This window comes from Acanthaster planci, linkage group LG16 (assembly GCF_054643075.1).
Source record: "Acanthaster planci isolate LZ-2023a linkage group LG16, COTS_SCS, whole genome shotgun sequence".
NCBI lineage: Eukaryota > Metazoa > Echinodermata > Asteroidea > Valvatida > Acanthasteridae > Acanthaster > Acanthaster planci.
The window spans coordinates 6,165,784-6,192,169 of record NC_141792.1 but is presented as its reverse complement, the minus strand read 5'-3'; the positions used below and the strand labels follow the sequence as shown (position 1 = coordinate 6,192,169).

General features: G+C 40.7%; 1 protein-coding gene across 2 annotated transcripts; it reads left to right on the top strand.

Annotated features, from left to right (window-relative positions):
• Positions 1-52: 52 nt before the first annotated feature.
• On the top strand, positions 53-26,386 carry ap2m1 (adaptor related protein complex 2 subunit mu 1). Of its 2 annotated transcripts, none has more exons than XM_022254448.2 (10): positions 53-166; positions 7,793-7,886; positions 8,874-9,139; positions 9,538-9,620; positions 10,330-10,465; positions 10,950-11,085; positions 13,811-14,063; positions 16,252-16,349; positions 17,935-18,046; positions 19,315-26,386. In XM_022254448.2, the coding sequence occupies exons 2-10, from the start codon at positions 7,813-7,815 to the stop codon at positions 19,447-19,449; spliced, it is 1,293 nt and encodes a 430-aa protein (XP_022110140.1). In that variant the 5' UTR covers positions 53-166; positions 7,793-7,812; the 3' UTR covers positions 19,450-26,386. The 2 variants fall into 2 exon arrangements, with proteins under 2 accessions (XP_022110140.1, XP_022110141.1); XM_022254449.2 differs by lacking the exon at positions 53-166 and adding an exon at positions 387-775.

Genomic DNA, 26,386 nt, shown 5'->3' with positions numbered 1-26,386 from the left:
TCATTAATTTAATAAGAAATTAAACTCCGCGGCCCCGTTTCTTTTACATACAGGAAGCGAACATTTGCGGCTTACAGCGCCCTCTATAACTTCAAGGGCATGCAAGATTATCGATTCCGCCCACATGTAATTGGCCTACTGCACTGATGGCCGTGCTGAGGTTAAGGTGGGTCCATTTTTTCCTGACAAAATTTACATTACCCTCCTCATTTCAGCGGGATTATTAACCGAAAATAGTATGCAAATTGGATTGAAGATTCGTATTGTGTATTTTTCGTGCTTGGTTAGTGACTGACTTATCACGAAACTGGACAACCGCAAAATGCTCCACCCCTGCTCTAGTTTGGCGGAGGCCCAGTTTGCGGACAGAATGTCTTGTAATGTCAGGACGGGCGGGGGTGATCGGTCGATGATTTACCCGCATTGACCAGGAAGACATTTTTGGAGTAGTAGCCTAATTGCAGAATACCCCGCCACTCGAGAATACACCCCAATATCACTGGTTGCATGGGTGCATGGTGGGTACAAGCTGGAACTTTGAAGTGACGCGCCGTGGGAACAGTGGCACTAACAATGTGTCTGACGGACACATTTTGACCTCGTCGGAGCCGGGCAGGCATCAAATTATATGTCATGTACGGGGTGGATCATGTAGAGTAGTCTGCATTTGTTTTTCATCCGGCCATCTGGACTAGTGCAGTCACAGTACAGGCTTCGGCAGATCTGTCATATCCTGAGTGGTGCATGCTTGCAACTTAATGAGGTCCTTGGGCCAGTAAGTGCATTAACTGAAACAACTGTTATATTTATCGTGTTTCCTGGGCCTAGTAAAAGATGACAAAGTTGCACTTACACGTAAGTCTGTCTATTGTCCAAGCATAGAGCAAGGACACATGGTTCAACTATGTGACATGTTGTGAAGTGGTGTGGTGATGAAAAAACGTACCGGCTATATAAGCATTATCGCTGATCATACCGCATGCAAGATACTTCCAGAACTGTAAGGCTTACACAAACCTTCTACTTGTACATGTACATGTAGATAGCCATGTACAAATTCCCAATCCCATACACACATTCTGGCGGTTTTGATTGTGCCAACTTACCCTTCCATCACAGGTATTTGTGCAACCAGATTTCATACATGCCTTCTTGGTGAAGTACGATGTCAGATGAGGAGTCTTTTTCACCTTATATCCTCATTAAAATGATGAAATTGTAGAGCATTTTGCCCACCCACATCACAGAAAATCAGCGGGCACTGATGCTAAACTAATTGTTTTTTATATGTGGCCTAAACAAACAGGAATGAGTCAATGTAGCTGAAGAATGGACACATTAAGATAACAAAATAGAGACCAAAATTTCATGAACAGAAACAGTCGAGGAATTGCCAAAATTGTGAATTAATGACCGGAATGGATATAAGAAAGGTAACCAGTGCTCATTGGAAGCATTTTCACAAAGTAACCACTTTTTAGGGGGTCGGGTATAGAGTCAAGGATATGGTTGGGCTCCAGTAGACTGGCGCCCTTGTGTGTAGATTTGCACCAACTTAGTCGTTGGGACTTCATATTCACAAGGTGTGTATCAGACCAGTTTACAGTTTCAAAGTTTTTTCCCTTCATCAAGAAAAATCTTCCAGATCCACAAAGCAGAAAAGGAAAATCTAATACTCTGTAATTTAATGTTGAATCAATTTAAAAATAATAATATAAGAATATTTTTAAACTTTTGGGAAGAAACAAAAAAGGACAACAGCTACAAATTGAACCCAGCTACATGTAGGAGCGTATCATGTGATCTCAAGGTATTGTGGTTATCAACTGTTACAATGCCATGGACCTTACTTGAAATCTTGTGATAATGTAACAACCATAATAGGTTTACTCGTGTGATATATGCATCAAAGAGGGTGCTGTCTAGTTGTAGCTGGCTAAATACCATTTAGTTACAACTAGCTGACAACAGCTAAATATCCATTGTCTAAAAAAATCCTCCTCTCTACCAAAAAAGGAAAGAAAAACCAAAGGAACATGTGATCTAACTGAGAAAATAAACGAAGAAAAACGGGGAAAAAATTGGATATGGAGCAGACTTGATTCCTGCAAGCCAAGATTGCAGAACAGCTTACATGTTGATTAAGCTGTTGCTGTACCCGACGATCAGTGGAAATTGAAGCCTACAAGTAAGCATGAAAATTGTGCAGTAGACGTAGAATTTGGGAAGTTGCATTACAGTTACTGTAAATATTACTGTAAAATTAAAAATTTCTTTGGTGTCTCTACTATGTGTAAAATCCTGCATTGCTAAATTTGTTGGGAATTTTCCTTCTGGAAGAGAGTAGGTGCAGCCAAGCCATAAAGAATTAACAACATTCATAAAATAAATTGAAAAAAATCTAAAACAGTGTTCTGCATCAGGTTTCATTACCATTTCATTGCGGAACCAGTCATTTGTGAAAAAAAATGAATTGGGGACTCTTTATTGGTGATTGTAATCACGAGGTACATGTATTTCACTTTCAGCAATGAAGCAGTACATGGCTCTGCTCAAGTAAAAACTTCACCTGTTAAAAAAAAAGCAGACTTCATTAGAAAGAAATGTAAATCATCTGTTTCCTTTTTTTCTGTGGTATAATGATGCAATGATGTCCCACTGTAACAATCAATTAATATTTCAGCAGCACCAAACACAACCTGTGGCTCCCAAAAGTTACATACATCATATACGTGTGTGATTGTACAGAAAAATGTTTGCCTTATAGAGGTCAATCTACAGGAACTACATATGTGTACCAGTTGTATTTGAGTTTTGCCGGTTAAACCCCTAAAATTGGGCCCTAATCACCGGACAACTGATAGGTTGGCCTGTGACTCGCTCCAGAACACGTGCACGAGTCATAAGTCATCGTCATGGAGATGATGGACTTAGATTCCTAAGGGCAACTGCCAGCAACTGACTGACAGTATACATGTACATGTTCTGTGGAACATGTCACTACATGTTCATGTATAACAAACATCATCGCACTGAACATTTAGGTAAACCAAATAACCACCTTGGCTTCAGAATTTTCTCTGCACTTTTATCAAATATTACCAATTTTCTTCATATGAGGGAAACGGTGTTCATAATGGAACAATGGCTGCCACTGTTATGGGTAGCCTACACTGTACATGTACATTGCATGTACATGTATGGCTATGAGTACATAGCTGGCCATGTACATGTAGACTGGCTGCAGGGCATGTGTATGGCTGCAACACTGGAAACTCTGGTGCAGAAAACTTAATGTAATACATGTACATGTACATTGTAATTTCTACAGAGCTGGGAGATTTGACCTCAGAAATCACCATAATAGAAGATACATGTAAATGTAGGACGACCCTAGCATTTGTTACTTAACTTGCAGAAATGTATCTCGCTAGTTTTGATGGTTTTCAAAAATACTATTTGCTTGCATTTCATTTCCAACCTCAGACATATACATGTATGCATCTCCAGTGCTACCATATTAGAATGGTTCCCTGCCCAGCCTACATGTATTTGTTAAGTGCCTTTACATGTAATTAGCAGGAGGACCCAATATAACCACATTGCATGTCACATGCCATTTAAGGAAAACTTGATTTCATTTGACATGCACTTGCAGTGATGACGACCCGAAAGATGAAACATGAAAGGAACTGAATAAACATCTAATAAACTACAGAAATTTCAGTGTTTATGTTTAAAAACTTTTGTGGGTGGGTGTGTGTGCGCAAACCGTACATACCTAGTGTGGACCTGTGAACAAAAGATGTCCACACAATGCAGGAAAGGAAGACGTTCTGTGGACTTCCACATGTCCACAGGACGTTTCCCCTTCTTTGAAAAAGACGTTTAGAGGCATTTGGGGTTGGGGTCAGCTGTTGCAAAAGGAAGAGGAATAGTCAAGGAAACCTTGTGCAAAAAGCCAGCTGAAAATCGTGTTCCCAGTTCAAGAAAAGCTAGTATTTTCACTGAGTTTTCTTAACTGCATGAAAAGAAAGGAATGTCCACTCTAGGTATGTAAGGTAAGTGTGGGTGTGTGTAAGCGCTTGTCCAAAATCCTTGTACTCCAATATTATTATTTTCGGGGCAGGTCGCCACACAGTTGAATGGGTCACAGTTTGCATCTGTGACTGAAAATATTGAGGAATTGTATTAATGTACATGTATAATCCAACTTTTCTTGGACTTATTTTACATGTTGAAACTATGTTGAGGTCAAAAATAAAAATGCCAATGCAGTACTGGGATGTTCGAGATGGGTACCACTGTCACATCACACAAAGTCCACTTTTTGTGCTGATGTTTTTAACCAATTCCAGTGAACTTTAAACCATCAATTAACATACTTGTAGATGTACAACTCTTACCAGCCAAGCAAAAGGCTTCCTGACATACACCTTCTAGGCTTACTGAATCTTGGTAATTTTTGATAAATTTAAGACAAAAGTTTGGACTGAAAATTACAAATAAAGTGGATGTCAATCACTGGATGCTCACTGTACATGTTGGGCCACTTAAGGCAACATGTGAAACAATACTTCTTTGGAAAGAATTTGTGCTACTCCAGAAATGACTTCTGCTATCTGTAGCTATCTTTGAAGTCTCACCACCTGACCACGGGTGTTGTAGTTCCTCATGTTGGGCATTTCCAAACAAACCAGTACATGCACTTACATACATGTACATGTTGGCCAAAAAGTACTGGTAGTTTCCAAACCAACCCCATTTTGGTGGTGTGATCCTCAATTTTTTTCAGGGCAAAGCTTTGGGAAAATGTCAAATTTGAGGTGAAGAAGGAAAACCTGACTGTACATGTAGTTTGCATGTGGTGCAAGAGGTTTAGTGACCTTTGTGCCTGCAGCTCCGTAGTACCCTTTGCAACCTCATAATAAAACAACTCTTCTTTTTCAAAGAGAATCCACTGGAACCCTTTTCATTAACTATTGCCATCACTGCCTGCTACTTGTACATACAGTAAGTGCCTGCACATGTATGTTATTTGGGAATTAGGCGTTAACCTTGTGAGAAAATGTTTTATAGCTGGTAATTCTTAACCCTAACTACCCAAAACCTGCCATACTCCAACAGCAGGTTTTGTGAGGTTTTGGCAGGTTTGGTACCGTACCTGAGGAACTTCTTGTTGAATTTTGTGAGACTTGGGATGAAAGGCCCGGGGAGATGGTGTTGGATTCTGTGTGAGTTGGGACACACATGGCTCACTGTGTGCAGTGTCTGGCTTGCTGTACCAATTGTTGGACTATGCTTGATTTTGTCAGGTTTGGTACTGTTCAGTGCAAGGCATCCTATGCTGCGTAAACCCATCCATACCATATCACTCAAACTCCAACAGGCTCATTCTGTTGGAATTTATCAGGTTTTGTACAGTAACCTGCATGTACAACTTCATGCACCTGTTGGATTTTTGTGAGGTTGAGTATGCTTTCTAGTGCAGGAGCCCAGGGGGTTAGGGTTAAAGAAATAATTGCGAATTCAGTCACGCACACCACTATGCACAATGCTAGTCATGGGGAAACTGGCCAATATATAGCGTGCTTAGTGCATCAGTGCAGGTGATGAACCTTATGCTTAGGGCATCAGGACAGGTGATGAACCTCATGCTTAGGGCATCAGGACAGGTGATGAACCTCATGCTTAGGGCATCAGAACAGGTGATGAACCTCATGCTTAGGGCATCAGGACAGGTGATGAACCTCTTGCTTAGGGCATCAGTGCAGGTGATGAACCTCTTGCTTAGGGCATCAGGGCAGGTGATGAACCTCTTGCTTAGGGCATCAGTGCAGGTGATGAACCTCTTGCTTAGGGCATCAGGGCAGGTGATGAACCTCTTGCTTAGGGCATCAGGGCAGGTGATGAACCTCTTGCTTAGGGCATCAGTGCAGGTGATGAACCTCTTGCTTAGGGCATCAGTGCAGGTGATGAACCTCTTGCTTAGGGCATCGGTGCAGGTGACGAATCTCTTGCTTAGGGCATCAGGGCAGGTGATGAACCTCTTGCTTAGGGCATCAGGGCAGGTGATGAACCTCTTGCTTAGGGCATCAGTGCAGGTGATGAACCTCTTGCTTAGGGCATCAGGGCAGGTGATGAACCTCTTGCTTAGGGCATCAGTGCAGGTGATGAATCTCTTGCTTAGGGCATCAGTGCAGGTGATGAACCTCTTGCTTAGGGCATCGGTGCAGGTGACGAATCTCTTGCTTAGGGCATCAGGGCAGGTGATGAACCTCTTGCTTAGGGCATCAGGGCAGGTGATGAACCTCTTGCTTAGGGCATCAGTGCAGGTGATGAACCCCTTGCTTAGTGCATTAGGGCAGGTGATGAACCTCATGCTCAGTGTATCAGGGCAGGTGATAAACCTCATGCTTAGTGCATCAGGGCAGGTGATGAACCCCTTGCTTAGTGCATTAGGGCACGTGATGAACCCCTTGCTTAGTGCATCAGGGCACGTGATGAACCTCATGCTTAGTGCATCAGGGCAGGTGATGAACCTCATGCTTAGTGCATCAGGGCAGGTGATGAACCTCATGCTCAGTGTATCAGGGCAGGTGATAAACCACATGCTTCAGCAATACATTTTGAGGAAACACTTCAAGTTTAAGCAGAACATGCAACCTCAAAATAAATTCACAGAAAATACATGTACATACATGTACATAGACCTGCAACTGCAATGTAATAACACTGTTTGGCTGGTTGTATGCTTAAACTGGTTGGCAGAGTTTCATTTTGCCTTCTTTGGCAATTTTAGTGCATGGTGCAGCGGGGAACTGGTACAGCCTTGCTTCACTGAACATTTTTAGTACATGCATATTACACCAATTTTTCATCACTGCAAGAGCTTTTATGCAAAAAGGTTGTTGAACAAAGGAATTGTTCATCATTATCCATATAATGACCAATGTGGCAGTTTCTGTTCACATTTATAAAGAATCATCATTTGGGGAGTTGAGTTCTACCGCGAAAATGCTCACAGTAAAAAAATGGGTCCATGAGGGCGGCAACTAAATCTAGTGATTTGGTGATGTCATAATAGGGCTCTTGTTCCCCTAGAGTTTCTTGACCTTGTGGCCATAATAGGGGGATTTATAGCACAAGAACAGAGAAAAAATGGGTCAAGTTAGGTGTCATTATTGGCAAATGACTACGGTCGTCTGCCTTTAATTCATCATGACCTTACTTTGGTTCAAATTGGGATGGTTCAACTTTATCATACGATCCAGTGTTGGCATCACCTTGACTTGTCTGATCAACATTGTCGATGTGATTCCAAGTCGCTCTGACTGTCTGACCCCTTTTAATTCATAGTTAAGTGCGAGCAAGCACAGTGTTCATGCACATGGACGCATTCACCCTGAAATAAAGAAACACTCGTATGATTGCAGAACTGTAGTGTGACGTCATCAAAACAGGCTTCTATTGCATGCTCCCGACGACTTGTTTTCATTTTGCCTGAAATGAGGGAGGACTTTAACTCGTGCTTTTGACTTCAGTAGCAATGTTTTACTTTTTGCCTACCGAAATGTTTTAAATATAACTAAATTTCATAAAAAGTGAAATTGTGAATTGCAAATGTGACTGATCTTTAATGGTGGAGGGCACTGTGTTGGTACTGAGCATCCTTCATGAGGCAGTGGCTCTATATTAGTTATGTTGCATTCTACTTTTGGCAAGAGCCTCTGCAAGTGATACTGTGTTCCTTTGATATTTCTAAACAGCAGCAAGTTTGATTTGTGTCTAGGTGAACAAGGATCATGCAAGATGATTGGCGGTCTGTTTATTTACAATCACAAAGGGGAGGTGTTGATCTCCAGGGTCTTCAGAGATGACATCGGGTGAGTCATCAGATCTTATTTCCATTGTCGATGTACATTAAGTCAACAGTGCCGGACTCCAAAATCTTGTGATTTTAGAGAGGTTTATAGTGTCAGTTGGGTTTTTGTTTTGGTCTGTTTTTATTTTTTGTTACTCAATTTTTGCCTTTGATTTGTAGCTTAGTTCTTACTGGCTGCGCCAATCTCTTGTTCACCTGTGCCATCAAAATGAGATGAAAAGCAATTGGAGCATGACCAGAATGGATAATACATGTATAAGGACCAGTGGGTTGCCAAATGTTAGGACCATTACAAACAAGATGAGAATCAAGTTGCTGAAGTCTCGCAGGAATCCAACAAGACTGTATGCTTCACGCTAGATCTACAGGATAGGGCAGAAGTGTTGGAGAAATCTGAATACACTAAGGGCATGCTTATGAACTGGGACTGTTTTACCATATTTTTAATTAGTGTTCACAATTCACTTTTTTCCTGGCAAAATGCTACATTGCTTTAGAAATGTACCAGGATAAGTTTTGAGAAGACTAGCTGACATGGAAAGCATTATTTTCAGTAATTATATGTATTATCATGCAACACTGTTGATCATACATGTATTTGATGTTGAATTTCAGAAAAATGTAGCTATTTTCAAGACTTAAGACAACTGTACTGAAGAGTTTGTGGTCAGTAGGGCTTAGGTGCTTGAACTCTAAGTATGGTTCTACGATTTTGTAGAGTACTTGCACTGGCGGCGGAACCGCAGGTCCTATAATTGGGCAGGGCTCAATGGATTGACCTTTTCATGGCTGATGCCTGATGGTCTAACAACTGCCCCCCCCCACTTTGAAAATCGTTCCATCGCCAGTGAGTACTTGTTGAACATGTTGAAACCCTGCAGATTGATTCCAAAACAGCCTTTGCCAAGCAAAACTTAACTCAGTCAGCTCTCCATATTTGTCTAACCTTATTCAGTGTCCTCCCTTTTCTTTCTCTACGCATGAACAGACGACATGCTGTGGATGCATTCCGTGTCAATGTCATCCACGCCCGTCAACAAGTGCGGTCACCAGTCACCAATCTGGCCCGTACCAGCTTCTTCCACATCAAGAGGGGCAACATCTGGTTGGCAGCAGTCACACGACAGAATGTCAATGCCTCAATGGTCTTTGAGTTCCTGATGAAGCTCTGCGAGGTCATGAGCTCGTACTTTGGCAAGATCAACGAGGACAATGTCAAGAACAATTTTGTCCTTATTTACGAGCTGCTTGATGGTGAGGGACATTCTTCATTTTCTTATATTACTGGAAAATTTCCTACCCTGACCCCATTTCACTTATTTCCTATTTTACGGTAAGTCACGTTTTTATCATGTTTTCAAGTGAACTCCATAGCAGCATGAACTGTGTCTTAAAAGCATATGGCTGTCTTAGATAACATTTCAGACATTCAAGATTAAGTTTTGTGGACATATTGGCTTGACTTTGAACTTTTAACATATCCAGTGAATTTTTACATGCAGTCATCTATTCATAGCTGCAGTAGTTCTCAGAGTTTAGCACTCTACACTGTTCCAAATTTGTACTGTACATAAGTGCCTTTTTTTCTAACCAATCACCCATTCATTACATTGGCCTTGCTGATGATGTTGAGGCCTTATTCTATGCCACAGAGATCTTGGACTATGGGTACCCCCAGAATACAGATACCGGCATACTGAAGACATTCATCACTCAGACTGGAATCAAGTCCCAGGTAGGCATAGGCTTGTCAAGACTAATGCACCCTAACAGTCAAGGCACTGTGAAAACCTTCAACCTGTGGTCTTAGAAGATAGAACCAATCTTGCATTGTTGTAACTAGAACAAACCTTGGCTATGTAATGCACAGCTCTAAACAGTGTGAGATATGCATCCAAGTACAGAGCTGATTATTCCACCTTGTGGAAACTCGTTGGTTGGCTTCTGTGGTATGTTGAAGTGCTTTTCGAGTTTATCACATTAAAGACTTTGAATCACAATCATCAGGATCACCTCAGTGGTTGTGGCTGAAGCAAAGAAGTCAAACGTGAAAGATGTGAGAGGTTCTTTGACTAGGAAAGGGGTTGTACATGTAGGTATTCTTGTTATCAAGGTAATTCCAGAAATTAGGGGTCCAACAGTTTGACATTTTTGCGTCCCTGTTACATCTGACCTTTGTCATATGACGTGGAAATATCACCGGAATTGATTTCAAACTATTACTATTTGTTTGGCAGGTAATTTTTGGAAATTAGAAAATGTGTTCTGAACTTAAAAAATCATATGTCAGATGTGACAGGGATATGAAAAAAATGGACCCCTAATTTCTGAAATTACCCATTCATTTACTTCCATTGTGCCCAGTTGTCTTCTGATGGGCTGCAAGCATAGTACTGCTTTCATGTTACAGCTAATTGTCTGGTATCTATTAATTGGCTGTGTAGACTCGAGAGGAACAAGCTCAGATCACCAACCAGGTCACAGGTCAAATTGGCTGGCGCAGGGAAGGCATCAAATACAGGCGCAATGAGCTCTTCCTAGATGTGCTGGAAAACGTCAATCTCCTCATGTCGCCACAAGGTAGAAGGCACTGCCTTCCAATTTGTGTATCTTAGAGCAACGGGTGGAACCACTGAGCTTATGTTCTAAGTAATCAATGAAGTTCTTATTCCCTTTCATAGTCAGTGTGAGGTTTCTGTCAGATGGCAGTGGTCAAAATCAAACAGCAGTCATGCAACAGGTGTACAAGTATACCCTTGATGTTGAAATTAAAAGAGAAGCTACTGAACCCTTAGCACTATTGCATGTTTGCATTCATACATTTGCATATTTCTGCCCGAAGATACAACTTTTTGCACATTCTGGTGAAAAGTGCTCTTGCATTCTCTACACAGTACATGTACAAAAACAGTGTGTGCACATACCACGTAGTCACTGGTTTGCGCATCCTCTACCATCTACTGTATCTTCACAAAGCCCATATCAGAATGACTCGGGGAAAGGCCTTTATGTTCCTCTTTTGTTTCCTTGTGCATTGCATTTTTCTGACACTTTGTTTCCTTAGGGCAAGTTCTCAGTGCCCATGTTGCCGGTAAGGTGATCATGAAGAGCTACCTGAGTGGTATGCCAGAATGCAAGTTTGGAATGAATGATAAACTGACGCTGGACAAGCAAGGCAAAGGAGACAGTGATTCTAAGAGGTAAACATACCGAGACTGCACAGTCACATACTTTAATCTGTTTAACTTCCATGACATTCTGTCTTTCATGGTAGAAATTAGGTTTCTGTTTCGAGACCTTGGGATATGTTGAGTTACTTTGAAAATACCATAATTTTAGGAATATAAGCTTTACGGCGTGTAAGCCGCAGCACGTAGAAATTGGCATATCAGCCACACCAGCTTACAAGCCGCACGGCAGCGCTGACGATCCAACTAGGAAGGTCATCTTGTTGCTTGATGAAGGGCCAGTACAGCATGTACAGTACATCAATAATTCCACCACACATGCAATCCTAATAAATCTAAGCAGAGTGTGAACATGTGCCACCATTAGAATTAATTTAAAGTCCTCAACAATTAATCATTTTTGCTGGCTGGATGATCTTCCTGCATGGGCCGCGCAGCAGCTCTTGCCCTTTTTCCCAAGCAGCCAGCAAAAGTTATGCAGGCGGTGATGTACAATCTTGATAACTTGAAGTCCTTTAAGTCGAAAGACTGTTTTATCTTGTAGGCAGACTTTTTCACTCTGAAACAATACGATTTTCATGTACGTAAATATCTCAGTAACTCAGAATGTTCACAACACAGGGGTCGAAATTAACGGTAGTCCGCTAGCCCGAGGCTAGTGGTTTTAGTGGGAGTACTAGTAGTTCCTACTTGTTGGTAGGCCGAGGGCTAGTGCCCTTTTTAGGGGGGCATGAAAAGAAATACACACCGTAAATGTAACACCATGCCGTGCAGTGGTATTTTGATTGCAGATGCATGTACATGTACATTTGTACAGCCTACCGTTACACTGTAGACACGACAGGTTCTTTCCATACACAACACGGCCCATGCGTACATGTATTCACGTCGAGCTGATACTTTACACACGTAGGCCAGCCACACAACATTGTACGCATCATACAAGTGTACGTGTGGATTTCACGGTACCCCATACACTTTAACGATTTAGTGTGCAACAAGAAAAAATGTTTTCTATTGGGCTATCGCGAAAATAATCCAGCGTTTTGTCCAATCAGCCTGCGTGTTTGAAGCGATAACAATAGTCTTTTCGAGCACGTAAGATTGATTTCTGCAGGCTGTTTCTGAAAAGAATGAAACGATTCGACCAATCGCATTGTGCGTTAGAAACAATACAATTTTCCGAGCGCACATGGATCGATACCGTCTTTTCAGATTCGCGCAATTTAGGACACGATTTGAGTGCCAAAAATCCGTCCTCTGCTAACGCAAGTATGACAAAAAATTGTGAATGTATGCTGTTTTGGGTTACTTGAACTTAAAGTTTTAATGTGAAAATCCTATATTGGCTTGCAAAAACTAAAGTGAACGTTGCTAGTCTGGGGACTAGAATCGTGGAAAGTAGCAGGGGAATAGACGAGATTTGTACTAGTTACACATACCATTTAAGCAGTTGATTTTTATTTAGTGGTAGAAAGAAACCTTCAGGTAACAGCAGAAAGAAAATCTCTGTAAAATTAGAATGAATAAAAAGTGGGAAAATAATCACAAAAATGTTGCCATCATAGCAGAGCAAGTAAAGGTTGTTATGATAACATACACACCTTATGTATGTACTTCGTGACTCCATGACTTGGAGGAATTCCATTTAATAACTCGAAGTCCAGACAACTCAAATTTTTACTTATTGTTTGATGTTTGAGTTACGTAAATGGCAACCACGACTGCGCCACCAGCACCCAGCATGTGTGGCTTTAACCCCTTCAAGGCGGGACTTTTTTGACTGTGACTGCTGGGCTGTGGTACGCCCTGAATGGAGGGCTTTGTCCAGCAGCAGGCCCCATTGAACCAGCAGCTGCATGGTGAATAGACTGTGTGGTATGCACTAATCCCACTCAGTGGTGCGATAGTAGCAGTCCTCCATAGCGAAGGGGTTAAGCCACAGAAACGTTTTTTGGCGTGAGAATCAACGTATAAGCTGCAGCTCATATTCCAAAAATTGTGGTATGCAGAAAAATGGAGAGGTCCATTGAACAGAAACTCAAAAAGCCTTTTGAGAGTTAAATTGAGTAAAATTTGGTACACTGAGATCTTTAAATTCACATGAATATAACATTTGAATTCTCCATACATGTACCAAAACTGCTGTTGCGATACCTCGTGATTCAGGGTAAGTGTCTTTAGTCTGTGGATTTCACATCATTATGTTTATGTGAAATCAGATAACTCGGTGTACCAGATTTTATTCAAATTTAACCGGAAAATGGCTTAATGCAGTGTACCCCACTACATTTTTCTTATTATTGGTATCAGCATTTACGTACTGAAATTGAATCTCAATATTGTGTGGTTAAAGGAAGAAGCAGCTGTAATATTGTCCTCTTGAACTCCTGGTAATTGGACTGGTTCCCTATCATGCCTATAAATCAAGCACATGAAAACTCTTAAACATTGACCAGTGAACATCCCATGGTGGTACCACACTTGGGTGTCATCGTTTTCACATGTGACATTTTTGCAGAGATATGTTTTCACTCCACACTGTTGATTTTTCGTGTCCACATTAATACCCAGCAATCAAAATTGTTTTCTGTGTTCAAGGTCAAACACTGAGAGTGTTTGGCTATGTGTGTTGGACTTGACTCTATTTTGCTGTTTAGATCTTGGCTACAACCCTGCATTAATTGGAATACAAAAGTTCTTGATTGGTCGCTCACTATGTATGTTGTTACTGCAGTAAAAGCTCCATTGCCATTGATGACTGCACCTTCCACCAGTGTGTCAAGCTGAGTAAGTTTGAATCCGAGCGCAGCATTAGTTTCATCCCTCCAGACGGTGAGTTTGAGCTGATGAAGTACCGTACTACCAAGGACATCAGTCTACCCTTCCGCTGCATCCCTCTTGTCCGAGAGGTTGGCCGCACTAAGATGGAGGTTAAGGTAGTGCTCAAGTCCAACTTCAAGCCATCCATTCTTGGCCAGAAGATTGAGGTATGTATGAGGCTAGAGTCATCAACTGATCATTGGAAGTTGTGAAATAGGGGCTCATTCAACAGTGCAATATATATGGCGGTATTGGCGTACCCTGTACATGTAGATCTTTGATGGTATGCATGGATAGGCATAACACTAAGTTATTGAAGTACCCCAGGTCTCTCTACTGATCACACCACTCTTTGTTTACATGTGTGCTTTCTTATGGTGCTCACTGAACTGTGGACCCCCACCGACTTCATAGGAAAGTGCACAGGTAAAGAAAGTGTGACGTCATCAGTGCATAGGCCTGTTGAGCGCACATCCTCTAGCCAAGTGCTGCACACATTTTTTTAAATACCCCATCCCTGCTCAATGCTACAGAAGGCGGCAGTGGTGAAAGTTGTATAGTTGGAGCAGTAAATAAAAGTGGCAGAGTACACTGTGTTGTAATGGAACAGGGTCAGTGCTGGTCTTTATCCAGTGCAATGCACACACAGTGCCACAGAATCCACCAGTGTGTTTTTGATAAAGTTTGAACATTGCATTCAGAAGGGTTCTCATTTTAGCTGTGTTGCATTCTGTTGCATTCAAAAGCCCAGCAGCAGGGTTCTCATTTCAGCTACCGATGTGTTGCATTCTGTTGCAGTCAGGGGGTCCTCATTTTAGCTGTGTTACATTCTGTTGCATTCAAAAGCCCAGCAGGGGGGTTCTCATTTCAGCTGCTGGTATGTTGCATTCTGTTGCATTCAGGGGGTTCTCATTTCAGCTGTGTTGCATTCTGTTGTATTCAGGAGAGTTCTCGTTTCAGCAGTGTTGCATTCTGCGGCATCGAGGAAAGTTCTCATTTCAGCTGTGTTGCATTATGTTGCATTCTGGCAGGTTCTCACTTTCACAGTGTTACATTCTGTTGCATTCAGCAGGGTTCTCATTTCAGCTGTGTTGCATTCTGTTGCATTGAGGAAAGTTCTCATTTCAGCTGTGTTGCATTATGTTGCATTCAGGCAGGTTCTCACTTTAGCAGTGTTGCATTCTGTTGTATTGAGGAAAGTTCTCATTTCAGCTGTGTTGCATTATGTTGCATTCAGGAGAGTTCTCATTTCAGCTGTGTTGCATTCTATTACATTCAGATGGATTCTCATTTTAGCTTTGTTGCATTCTTTTGCATTCAGGAAAGTTCTCATTTCAGCTATATTTCATTCTGTTGCATTTAGCAGGTTGCCTAGAGAGAATCCAGTGGGAGTCAGAGATAAATGTATTACCACATGAGGGCCATTTCTCTAAAAGTGTGACCACTGGTTGATGTCTCATTGTTGGTTTTTAGTTCTTCCATTGGACATTTAGCCTGTATGCTAGACTGGTTTATGTGTTCAGTAGTTATTCAGAGTCGGATGTTTTCAAAGTGGTGCCTATGCTGCTGTATCACAGTACCATTTAGACTAACGAAACAGAATGTTTAAAATCAAAAGTAAACACCAAAATACAAGGAGGAACTGCACACACTTCATCTGTTAATCTGTGTTGTAGAGAGCTTACACTCAACAGACATACACAACGGAGTAATTAGTCCATTGTTTGGTAATGTTCACTCAAATATTGATCTGTAGTATCGTCATTGATTGAGGACATTTCTTAAAAATTGAATTTTAAAAAGTCTGAGAAATTCGTAAGAAATTTTGACCATTGTGCACAGTAATTCTTCGATTTTACTCATGTCACATTGGCTTTTATCCAATGATGCAAATCTGTGAATGTTCTTTCCTAAACTGCATTGACAGACAGTTGAGATACATCTTGCCTTGTTCATAGTCACTATTTGTAGACTGACCTGAAGGTAGACTGGTCCTTTTTGAAATGAGTACTGTCAGGTAAAATGACTCTTGACAAACCAGAACCCCACATGCTTGTCTAAAACCTTAATATATTCATATTTTAACTTGTCAGACAAAATTTCCATTTTAAAAAATCAGACTTATTTCTGCTTTTTTTTTTTTTTGAAGCATCTTTGCGCAAATCAGAAACCAGTTTTGTGTCATTGATCATATGTAAGTTCAAAGCTCATTCATTTGGGGTTCTTTGCTGCAGTAGTTACTGAAAATTAGTTAACACTACTGACATTGGTGTTTTTAAAAAGTGTGTACAAGTAGTCAGCTTTCATTCTCAATTTTGTTCCATTCTTACAATTTCCTTTGCCCTATGATTTCAGGTGCGCATTCCTACTCCAATGAACACTAGTGGTGTCCAAGTCCTGTGCATGAAGGGGAAAGCAAAATACAAATCTAGCGAAAATGCCATTGTCTGGAAGTAAGTTCTCAACTAGGAAAGTGTAAACATTAATTAGCAGTTTGTTATTTCGAATTGATGCTGGCTCTGTAATGGTCTGTAACTAGCTTTCTACAATGAACAGTTCCTTGTTCCTTCAAATGAATTTGATATTGTCATAGCACTACCTGCCCTAACAACCACATTTGCAGTCAGAAAAGCTCGTAAAGTCTGATGATTTTTTGAACATCTTAAGGCATGTTCATTAATAATAAGCACAAATTTAAAACAGAGGATTCAAAAGGTAATGCACATCCCAAGCAATTACACTGCATGGTCCCTGTTGAGAAGCTCAAACAATTACACTGCCTGGTCTCTGTTGAGAAGCTCAAACAATTACACTGCCTGGTCTCTGTTGAGAAGCTCAAACAGTTGCACTGCCTGGTCCCTGTTGAGAAGCTCAAACAATTACACTGCCTGGTCTCTGTTGAGGAGCTCAAACAATTACACTGCCTGGTCCCTGTTGAGAAGCTCAAACAATTACACTGCCTGGTCTCTGTTGAGAAGCTCAAACAATTACACTGCCTGGTCTCTGTTGAGAAGCTCAAACAATTACACTGCCTGGTCCCTGTTGAGGAGCTCAAACAATTACACTGCCTGGTCTCTGTTGAGAAGCTCAAACAATTACACTGCCTGGTCCCTGTTGAGGAGCTCAAACAATTACACTGCCTGGTCTCTGTTGAGAAGCTCAAACAATTACACTGCCTGGTCCCTGTTGAGAAGCTCAAACAGTTGCACTGCCTGGTCCCTGTTGAGAAGCTCAAACAATTACACTGCCTGGTCCCTGTTGAGAAGCTCAAACAGTTGCACTGCCTGGTCCCTGTTGAGGAGCTCAAACAATTACACTGCCTGGTCCCTGTTGAGGAGCTCAAACAATTACACTGCCTGGTCCCTGTTGAGGAGCTCAAACAATTACACTGCCTGGTCCCTGTTGAGAAGCTCAAACAGTTGCACTGCCTGGTCTCTGTTGAGAAGCTCAAACAGTTGCACTGCCTGGTCTCTGTTGAGAAGCTCAAACAGTTACACTGCATGGTCCCTGTTGAGAAGCTCAAACAGTTGCACTGCCTGGTCCCTGTTGAGGAGCTCAAACAATTACACTGCCTGGTCTCTGTTGAGAAGCTCAAACAATTACACTGCCTGGTCTCTGTTGAGAAGCTCAAACAGTTGCACTGCCTGGTCTCTGTTGAGAAGCTCAAACAGTTACACTGCATGGTCCCTGTTGAGAAGCTCAAACAGTTACACTGCCTGGTCTCTGTTGAGAAGCCCAAGTTGTATGTTCTTGCACTCAGAGCAACATGGTAATGTAGTTTTTGTATCTTGTGTTGTCATTGATCTGAATAGGAAGTTTGGAGAGGCTTCAGTCACATGCCATGAAAAAAATATCTTTGGTGTTGACTTATCATGGCAGTGTAAACTTCCTCATTCAGAAAGTGCGTATTATGCTATTAGGATCATTTGAATCTTTAACTCTTGTCACCAACCACAGCAGTTGTAGATGTTTGTAGTTAGGCAAATGCTTGGATGAGACTTGAACTATTGAATTCTTATCCCATCATGGCTGCCTTAGGATCAAACGTATGAGTGGCATGAAGGAAGTTCAAATCACTGCAGAGATTGAACTGTTGCCGTCCGGTGACAAGAAGAAATGGGCTCGCCCTCCTATCTCTCTCAACTTTGAGGTAAGCTGACTCTACGTTCCCAATTGAAATCCTGTCCCATTTCTACTTTGTCTGCACTCTAAAAGATGAGTAACTTTACAGGCATGTAGTGTTTCCTTGGATAAGGTATGGAGTGTATCGTCAGAAATAGGAAAATGCAGAAATGAAGAAGGTCTTGTTCAGCTTGGAATTTCCTTACGCGGTAAATTATGTCACAGTTGCATTTCTGACCCAAATTTCCATCATGTTGTTAGAAACCTTCTTTCCAGCAAGTTCCAACACAGTAACAATTCTGTGTACTTACCTACACATGTATTAGTACATTCTTTGTACATGTACAGTGCCAAAACAGGAACACCAACACCTTCATTAACCCTAACCCTCCTCAGTCCTCCAAAGTCCTTCGGGCAGTTTTGGAGGATTTTGGAGGATTGAGGGTGAATGGCAAAAGTGCTTGGTTGATGTCGAAGGATGCCATGAGCAAAGGTTGTGGGTTAGACCTTGTGTTGTTCTTGCTCAGTCATGCATAAATTCAGCCCGACATTTCTTCTGAATCAGCCACACTGCTTAAGAATGCCATTTGAACTGCCTCAACAAAATGACAGGAATTGCCGGAGGATTTTGAAGGATTGAGGCAGTAGGCACACCTAACCTCCAAGTAACCTTTTCAAAAAAATTTTGGAGGATTGAGGAGGGTCCCCAGCAAAAAGGGCCGAGGGGGTTAGGGTTAAAACAGTAAAATAGCATCAAGCCAGGGGTGGATTGCAGTTAACTGGTCTTAAAGCAGTTTATGCATGTTAGCCTGTCATAAAGAGTTTGCTGTTCATTGGTCTATTAGACTATTACAGGGAAGTTGTCTAAGTGTTCAGCCAGTCCTAAACTGGTTAACCTGCCTTGGGGTGGCTGGAAACTGTTTGGGATATTTCTCGATAACTCTTTTGGATGTGAAATTACATGTTGCTGGAATGCAGGTAGGATAATTAAATATAAGAGCTTTGGATATTCAAGGAATAAAAGGAGCCCTTAAGAAAAATATGATCCCACCAAGCTGTACTGCAAATACAAATTTACTTGAAATAAAAACTTCATTTTGGACATGGTTTGGGTAGAGATACTTGCATTAATGCACTTACACTGACACACCAATGAATTCAACCTGTCAATGTGATTACAATTTAGTAGCTGCACATACATAGTCATACAACACAAAGCCCATTGGTGAATCGTTACTCTCAGCGGGCCAAAGAAAGACTGGTTAAGAGGATTCTTATTTGTTTTATGGTCTAAAGGTTCCATTTGCAGCCTCTGGTCTGAAGGTCCGCTACCTGAAAGTGTTTGAGTCGAAGCTCAACTATAGTGACCACGATGTGATCAAGTGGGTGAGGTACATCAGCCGTAGCGGGCTTTACGAGACCAGGTCTTAATGAGCCATCTCCTTGGGGAACAAGAGAGAATAAGATGGAAAATCCAGAAAGAATAGTTTGTACCGCCTCTTTTGTAGTGTAGTTCTGTTGCATCATAAGGTACTCATCCCATGGCTTGTGGTTATTGCTTCTTTCTGTATTCCAAAACCCCCAGAGCTTTTGTAGACGGCCATTTCGGATCAGGGTCTAGGTGGCTGTATTCACATGAGTTTTTATTCTCTCTGTGAATCAGAACCTAGTGTAGTCAGTTGCTCAGCGCCAGCAATGCTTTACCAGACATTGTGCGCACATTGTTGCTTAACTTGCAGAGAATGTTGTGGTTCGTTGTATGCATGCATCTCGTATGTATGCCGCAGTATGTTGTGCAAGTTTAGCTGTGATGTAGACTAATGCAAATGTAGTTTGGTGAAAGTAGTCAGTGGCGTGATCTGTCATGGACATGTGTGCAGAGGACAGTCTTCAAAGTAATTAGGTACACACCATTAATAAAATGTTGGAAATGTCTTATAACATGCAACATGGAAACAACTGTGTTTGCCACTTTTACAATTGGCCTTGCACAAATTATTCAAAATGTTTTCTGGGAAAATAATAGTTCAAGAATTTTCCACGACAGAAATTTACTCTGAGGTTTGGTCTATACTCAAGTAGCATGGGATGAATATCTGTAATATTACTTTGTAAAAGCATTTATTGTAAATTTCTTTTCTTATTGGTATAAAATTGAGTCCAACCATTAACATTGGAAACCTACCACCAGAGCCTCCTGCATACTTTCTCAGATCCAAAACTTGATGAACGAAGAACATTCTCCATACAAGTTGTTCTTGGTAGATTTGCATATGACAATATCAGGTAAATCAAGGTGACTGAGTTTGTCCCATGTGAAACTGTGTGCTTTGGACAACCTTGTCCTGAGTAGATTCTCTTTGAAGTGGTGTTCATGGATTGAAGGTACAGTTTTGTTTATCTATCTTAAGTTTGGGTTGTGGGTTCAAGTGAAAATCACATTAGCTTAAAATTTATCTCTACTGTTCCATGTACGTTACTCTACGAACTTATTCTGAAGTAAATGTGCAGGTCTTGACCCCTGTGTACGGACACAATCACTCCCCACCCATGGTTTTACTCCCCGACCTGTTCAAGGTCAAGACAAAGAAATACACTGCACTGATATAGTGTCTACTGCCTTTAACCTGCTGACATGCCCAGACTCTGAAACAAAACTTCCTCTCATTGAACATTTGTAAAAAGTCAACTGTTGGTACTAGGTGATGACAGGCTGTATGAATCCATGATCGGATGCTCGGTCAAACATTACCACTGACATTCCAACACAGTCACTGCACATCACACATCTGCACCCTTTTCATGGCATGATGTCGGGGTCTGGTTCTGTGCACCCTTAGGTGAAACATCCTTGTTCTAAAAACTTGAAGTTTTCTGGGGTCTAAGGAGGTCTTTGCCAAGCTGACAACCAGGCAAAGTTGGCTATGGTTGGTTTGTGTCAGTAACTCCTCAACAGGTATTTACACTGGGCCAGATGGTTTGCTGTATCCACTTGCAGGGTACCGGTATGTATTGCATGGCATTGTAGCATGAATGTTACGTTGACCTGCTTTGCATGTGCATGTTATCAGCTTAATTCATGATAGCAATCAATAATATTAATACAATGTGCATGCTTCCATCCTTACATGTCTAATGGACAATTTGCTCAGCACAAACTTTTGAAAATGTAAAAGTTTGGCCAGTAGCCATGTCAGACTTGAATAATGGCTGTGTGCCAGATTACAGTACCTATATTGGAAGGTGTCATTTGTTGCACTGGCAAGCCAGATTTAGCACATTTGATAGGAGTACTTAAAAGTAGGAGAATCACACATTAAACTACGTGGGATCCTAGATTGATGGAACATGCATTGTATTACCCAAGATATGCTAGTTGGCCAACTGAATTCATATGAAATAGTCTGCCAGATTTTCAACAGTGTGAGTGTGAGCTTGTAGACATGAAAACTTTCAAAGAGTAATTGTAGTCAAGCAGAGCAATTACACCAGGTGTTTGTACATATTCCATTGTCAAGTGTCTCTGGGTGATTTGGGGAGGGGGGGCTAAAAGAGCAAGGAAAATCTCAAGTGCATGGATTTGTGGCGACAAGTACTACTCATAATTTAGTGATTGGTTCTGAATTTTGACCAACACAATTTTGTTAACTTGCTGACAAAGAAAAAAACATAAGTGGAATGTTGAAATGTAATGCTTGGTACAATATTACCCCATCTTCCTTTCTGCATGCTTACCACCATGTCTTTTTATTTTCTATTTTCAGTGACAAACTATAGTGCAGTCCATTTCATGTTATGTTTTCATTACACATCTAGAACGCATGTGATACATATACTTCGCCTTAACCATGTCGTGTTGAAAAAAAAGTGTGTGGATGACATTGATATTTGACCAATTGCTGTCTTGTTGCCATGCAGTTGTGATGGCCTGTCTGGTATATGTATTTTGTAATTGCAGTACAATGATGAAAAACATGCCACTTTGGCAAAAAGAAATCAAATGCCCACAGTATATTCAAATGTAATGCTCAGCAAGTTCATTAGATAACCAATATGATGCTTGTTTGAATATAGAAAAATCTCCCATCAGAAAATTGCTTATTTTGCCAAATGATAAACTAATGCTCTAATGATGTATGTTATCTTGATCTACAGCCTCATACGTATTAATAAAGGCGATATTTCCGTATGTGTCTCTCAATACCATTTGTGGTTGTTGATTTTTTATTTTTGCATTGTGGTGTTTGCACAATCTGTAGTTTCTCCATTCCCTCACTCATCTCAAACCTTACATACTCAACCTCTTACATTATGCAGTTATATGTACATGTATGACCAATAGCATGAAACAGAGGCTGAAAATATTAACCTCTCTTTAACCTACTACCATTAATGGTTTGTTCTATTCTGATACCAGTCTTGTTGAGGGCAGTGACTAGGTTTGCACACCAGAGTTGATAGTTGATCACCTACATTGGCAGTTGACTTTCAGTACAGCTGCATGTCAAGGATTTGTTCATACATACTGGCTCCGTAGCTTTGACCACTACTTGTTACTATTGCAACCAACTTGGTTTCTCTCTATACTCGTTTCTGAATTTCCTAACAAAAGAAATTGTCTTGTCACCATACAGCCTAGGCATCCATAGAAGCAATCACTGTACAGACTTCCAGCATTTTTCATACTCGTAGGTATGTGCTTTTTTCAGCCTTGGTCACGTACATCATTGGGATACGCCTTACTGTGGGGTATTTCAAGAAGAAACCCAAAACAAACTGGCAAGAAACACCTTTGATTACTTTCAAAATCCAAGTCTTCATTACGCCTTCCACACCACAGTCTCTCACAGGCCATAGGCACAGGAAATAGGCACAGGAAATATGCACACGTACAGATCAGTTGAGAACTGGTTGCATACTGTGCATTTCATTGGTGAGGAGAGGGAACCATGAGTAAAGACCGGTGCATTTGTCTGTTATAAATGAGATGTTGAAGTTTGTATACAGACTGCCCATGCATGTGCAAGATATCCAGACAAGACACCATTTACACATTCAAACCAATGCAGATAGTGTGTCCTTCCTTGTCCATTGTGAGTATGCTACACGGTGGTGTATACAGATCCTACAAAGGTACACCTTAGCTTCTGGACTTGTGCAACTCTCATGTCATGCATTTTGTGCATGTTGTTACCCGCATGTGGTGACTTTGTGTAATCTCTGCTTAGTGGAGTCAAACAGGTGTCAATGCAAGCTTAAGGATATTAGTCCATCATCAGTCATTCAGTCTCAAGTTTTGTTAACAGCTAAATAAACTAAGAAACTTTGATGAAGGAATCCTTTGTCATTATTCATCTCATCTTAGTTATGACCAAATTTATTGTATGACTTGTGATGAATTTCACTACAATTATACTATGTACTGTCAACATAGACCCAGGAACACGTCACCTTTTTTTCTTGAACAAATGAAGATTGAAGGAATATTACAATACCCTTTATTACCTGCCTCATAAACATAGTATACTGCCATGGACAGGTCCCCAGAGACAAATAGACTTGTGCAGTAATTGATTCAAAATTGAGCGCTGTAGCTATGTAGTCATTATGACAGTGGTAAGAGAGATGCACAAGTTCAACTAGCTAGTATCAAGAAGCATATATAAACTTTTGCATGAGCGGCTATTTCATGTCTGCCTTTTGCACACTAAGCATAATTTTAAATTGTTCGAGCCAATGCTCAATGAAGCCATGTCTCTTGGCCATAGTTCCAGAGATACCGTGACCTACCTGCCTCCATTCTTAACATTACACATCCCATACAATTACAATGCACATGGCATTTTGATACTGTTTGAGATGTTTGAAATGATCCGACACAGTGAAATCCCTAACATCCAATGAGTGGATCAACTGCAGATGTACCGATATATAATAATGAGTTACAGTTTCACTGCTTATGAATACTTCCCATTCAAGAAACAGTCCAGCAGGACATTCTCAGATATTGGCAGCATGGCTTTCTGACTTCACAAACTGAGCTCACATCGTGGCAAGGCAAAGCTTGTTGAATCATTACCATGGCACTCTGTCTCCAGTTTCTGATCAGTCTGGCCAGCACTGTACCCCTGTGTCAGATTGATGAGAGACTGGGGAAGGGGGAGATGCCTGCCAAAGTGAGCAACTTGAGGTTTGAAGTAAGTTCATGTTGTAGTCAAAATCATCACAATTCTTGTAGTCTCAAGGTAAGTCACAAGCCATTCGCTTCAACTGTGACAGAAGCATTCCTTTCTTATTTTTCATACTGTTACTTGTGACTGGTTTTGTGACTGCACTTTGAAAAGGAATCGTGCTGGACTTGACTACAGCCCTTCATTATGGTGGTGGGTTTCCAATACAGCCCTTGCTGTGTGATAGAGTCTTACATCCAAATGTTGAAGTGTTTTGTAAGAGGTACATTAGCAGACCAAGGATTAATTTGTTTTCCGTTTCCATATTTGTATGTTAATCACTGTTTGTCAGATTTTGTTCTGTAGTATTAAAAGAGTAAGTCAAAAGAAACACAGTCCAACCAGAAACTTGTTTTTCATGTGCAAAACTGTAAAAAATATTGGGCTTCACTTAAAGGTAGAATGGACCATTTATCATTTTCACATGCACTTTATTTGAAGCAATGAGCTCTGTGACTACAGTAAATTGAGAAAACATGCAATACATTTTCTGGGTCTCTTAATTCGTGTAAAACTTTTTTCATATTTTACATTACACATAACTCCTGAAGAAAGTGTTTACCTCCCAAAATACTTGTAAATCTCCCGTTAAGAATACATGCAAATTGCATCTCCTGAAATTCATTAGTTTCAAAAGATTTTGAAACATCTTTGGAAGTGATCTTGTGTTTTTTCCCCCTCGGTTTGCATAATTTCAGTCTTTTTTCTTGGATTTATGAAAGCAGTAAATATTTCTGATCCGTATAGAAGCAAATCAGGGGCACAGGGCACTTGTTCATATTTGCCAAGTACAATCAGTGGGAATTCAGATCATGTTCACTAAAGGAAAATTATACTTGTAGAAGGCAAAGGGGGGGGGGTTCACAAACTATTCCGGTGGTCTGTGACTTCTGCCAAGTGCAACATTGTTTCTGTTTTGATTGAGTTTGGTTTTAACTTGCCCTTTTTTTGAATGTTCTGTGTTTTACTTGTGCTTCAGTGCTGGTCAGATATGCCCTGTGTACATGTACACATATTTGCTTGTATCATTGTTATTAAGTATTAGTAGTACAGTGAGAAGGTTAGAAATATTATACCCTATATTGGACATGTGATTTATAGCAATCATAATGTGACAAATATTAAGCTTGATATTACATTTCTTGCTGGAGGATAACTCTGTTGTGAAGGGGCACTGTGTACATCACTTACAGATACATTTGAAGGCGATGTTGCATCCCATCACATTTGTGTTGTCACACAAGATATAGCCTAGTGTGTGTGCAGTACACATCAGGGTGTTACAATGTGTCCCATTTCAAAATGTTTGGTTGTTCATCCCTTGTGGAATTTAAACGATGTTTTTCCTTGTCATGATGTTACAAGCCTTAATCAAGTTTTTAAAATGATGCTTAGCGTTAATGGCTATTTATCTGTTTGAATGGACTGGTACTTTGTCAATATGTGACTTGGCATGACAAAATGAGCGTAAAGTCGCATTCTGCTTTTTCCAGTTGTGAGGGTTCAAAGTCAAATACTGAAGTGGAGGTCAATTTTGGCATCTTGTAATATGTTGAAAGAGTAACCCTTCTATTCAATTCCAGTTTTGTTAGCAGGATCAGATATTTTAACATGTCATTTTCTCAGTAATTTTGATGATAGCATTATTTGTGCCCGGTCAGAAATGTTGAAACAATGTCAGAAATAACGACGCAAAGCTGCCAGAAAAATGCCACACTGTCACCTCACACTTTTACTCTACTTGTTCCATTTACGTACCATTGGAAAGCTCTCTTTCTGCTGATTTAAAAAATACCAATATCTCATTTTTTGAAAATGCCAACTTTCAGCTCATTTTGTGGTGACAGGTCACACATTTGCTCTCAATTATTGTATTTACAACTAGAGTAAATCGGATATGTTTGAAAGCAATTGTAATCCCTGTTAGGCAAAAAGATATATGCTTTCCCTACTGTGGTGATAAGTCTTAGACATGTATAGTGCCCCATCACACAGATCTACCTGATCAGTCCAAAACCCTTTCATATACATAGAACATCTTAGATGTTTTCCTGATGAATGGGAAATAATATTGGGTCTATTAAAGTAAAGTTACCAAAATAAAGAGACAAATAAAAGCCACTAGGCAACTAATTCCA

What these genes read in the sequence shown, in the direction of transcription:
- ap2m1 (XM_022254448.2), top strand. Translation starts at nt 7,813, where the DNA reads ATGATTGGCGGTCTGTTTATTTACAATCACAAAGGGGAGGTGTTGATC. An exon ending in AGACTGGAATCAAGTCCCAG is followed by an intron (nt 9,621 to 10,329) that starts GTAGGCATAGGC and finishes TTGGCTGTGTAG; the next exon opens with ACTCGAGAGGAACAAGCTCA. An exon ending in GGAGACAGTGATTCTAAGAG is followed by an intron (nt 11,086 to 13,810) that starts GTAAACATACCG and finishes TTGTTACTGCAG; the next exon opens with TAAAAGCTCCATTGCCATTG.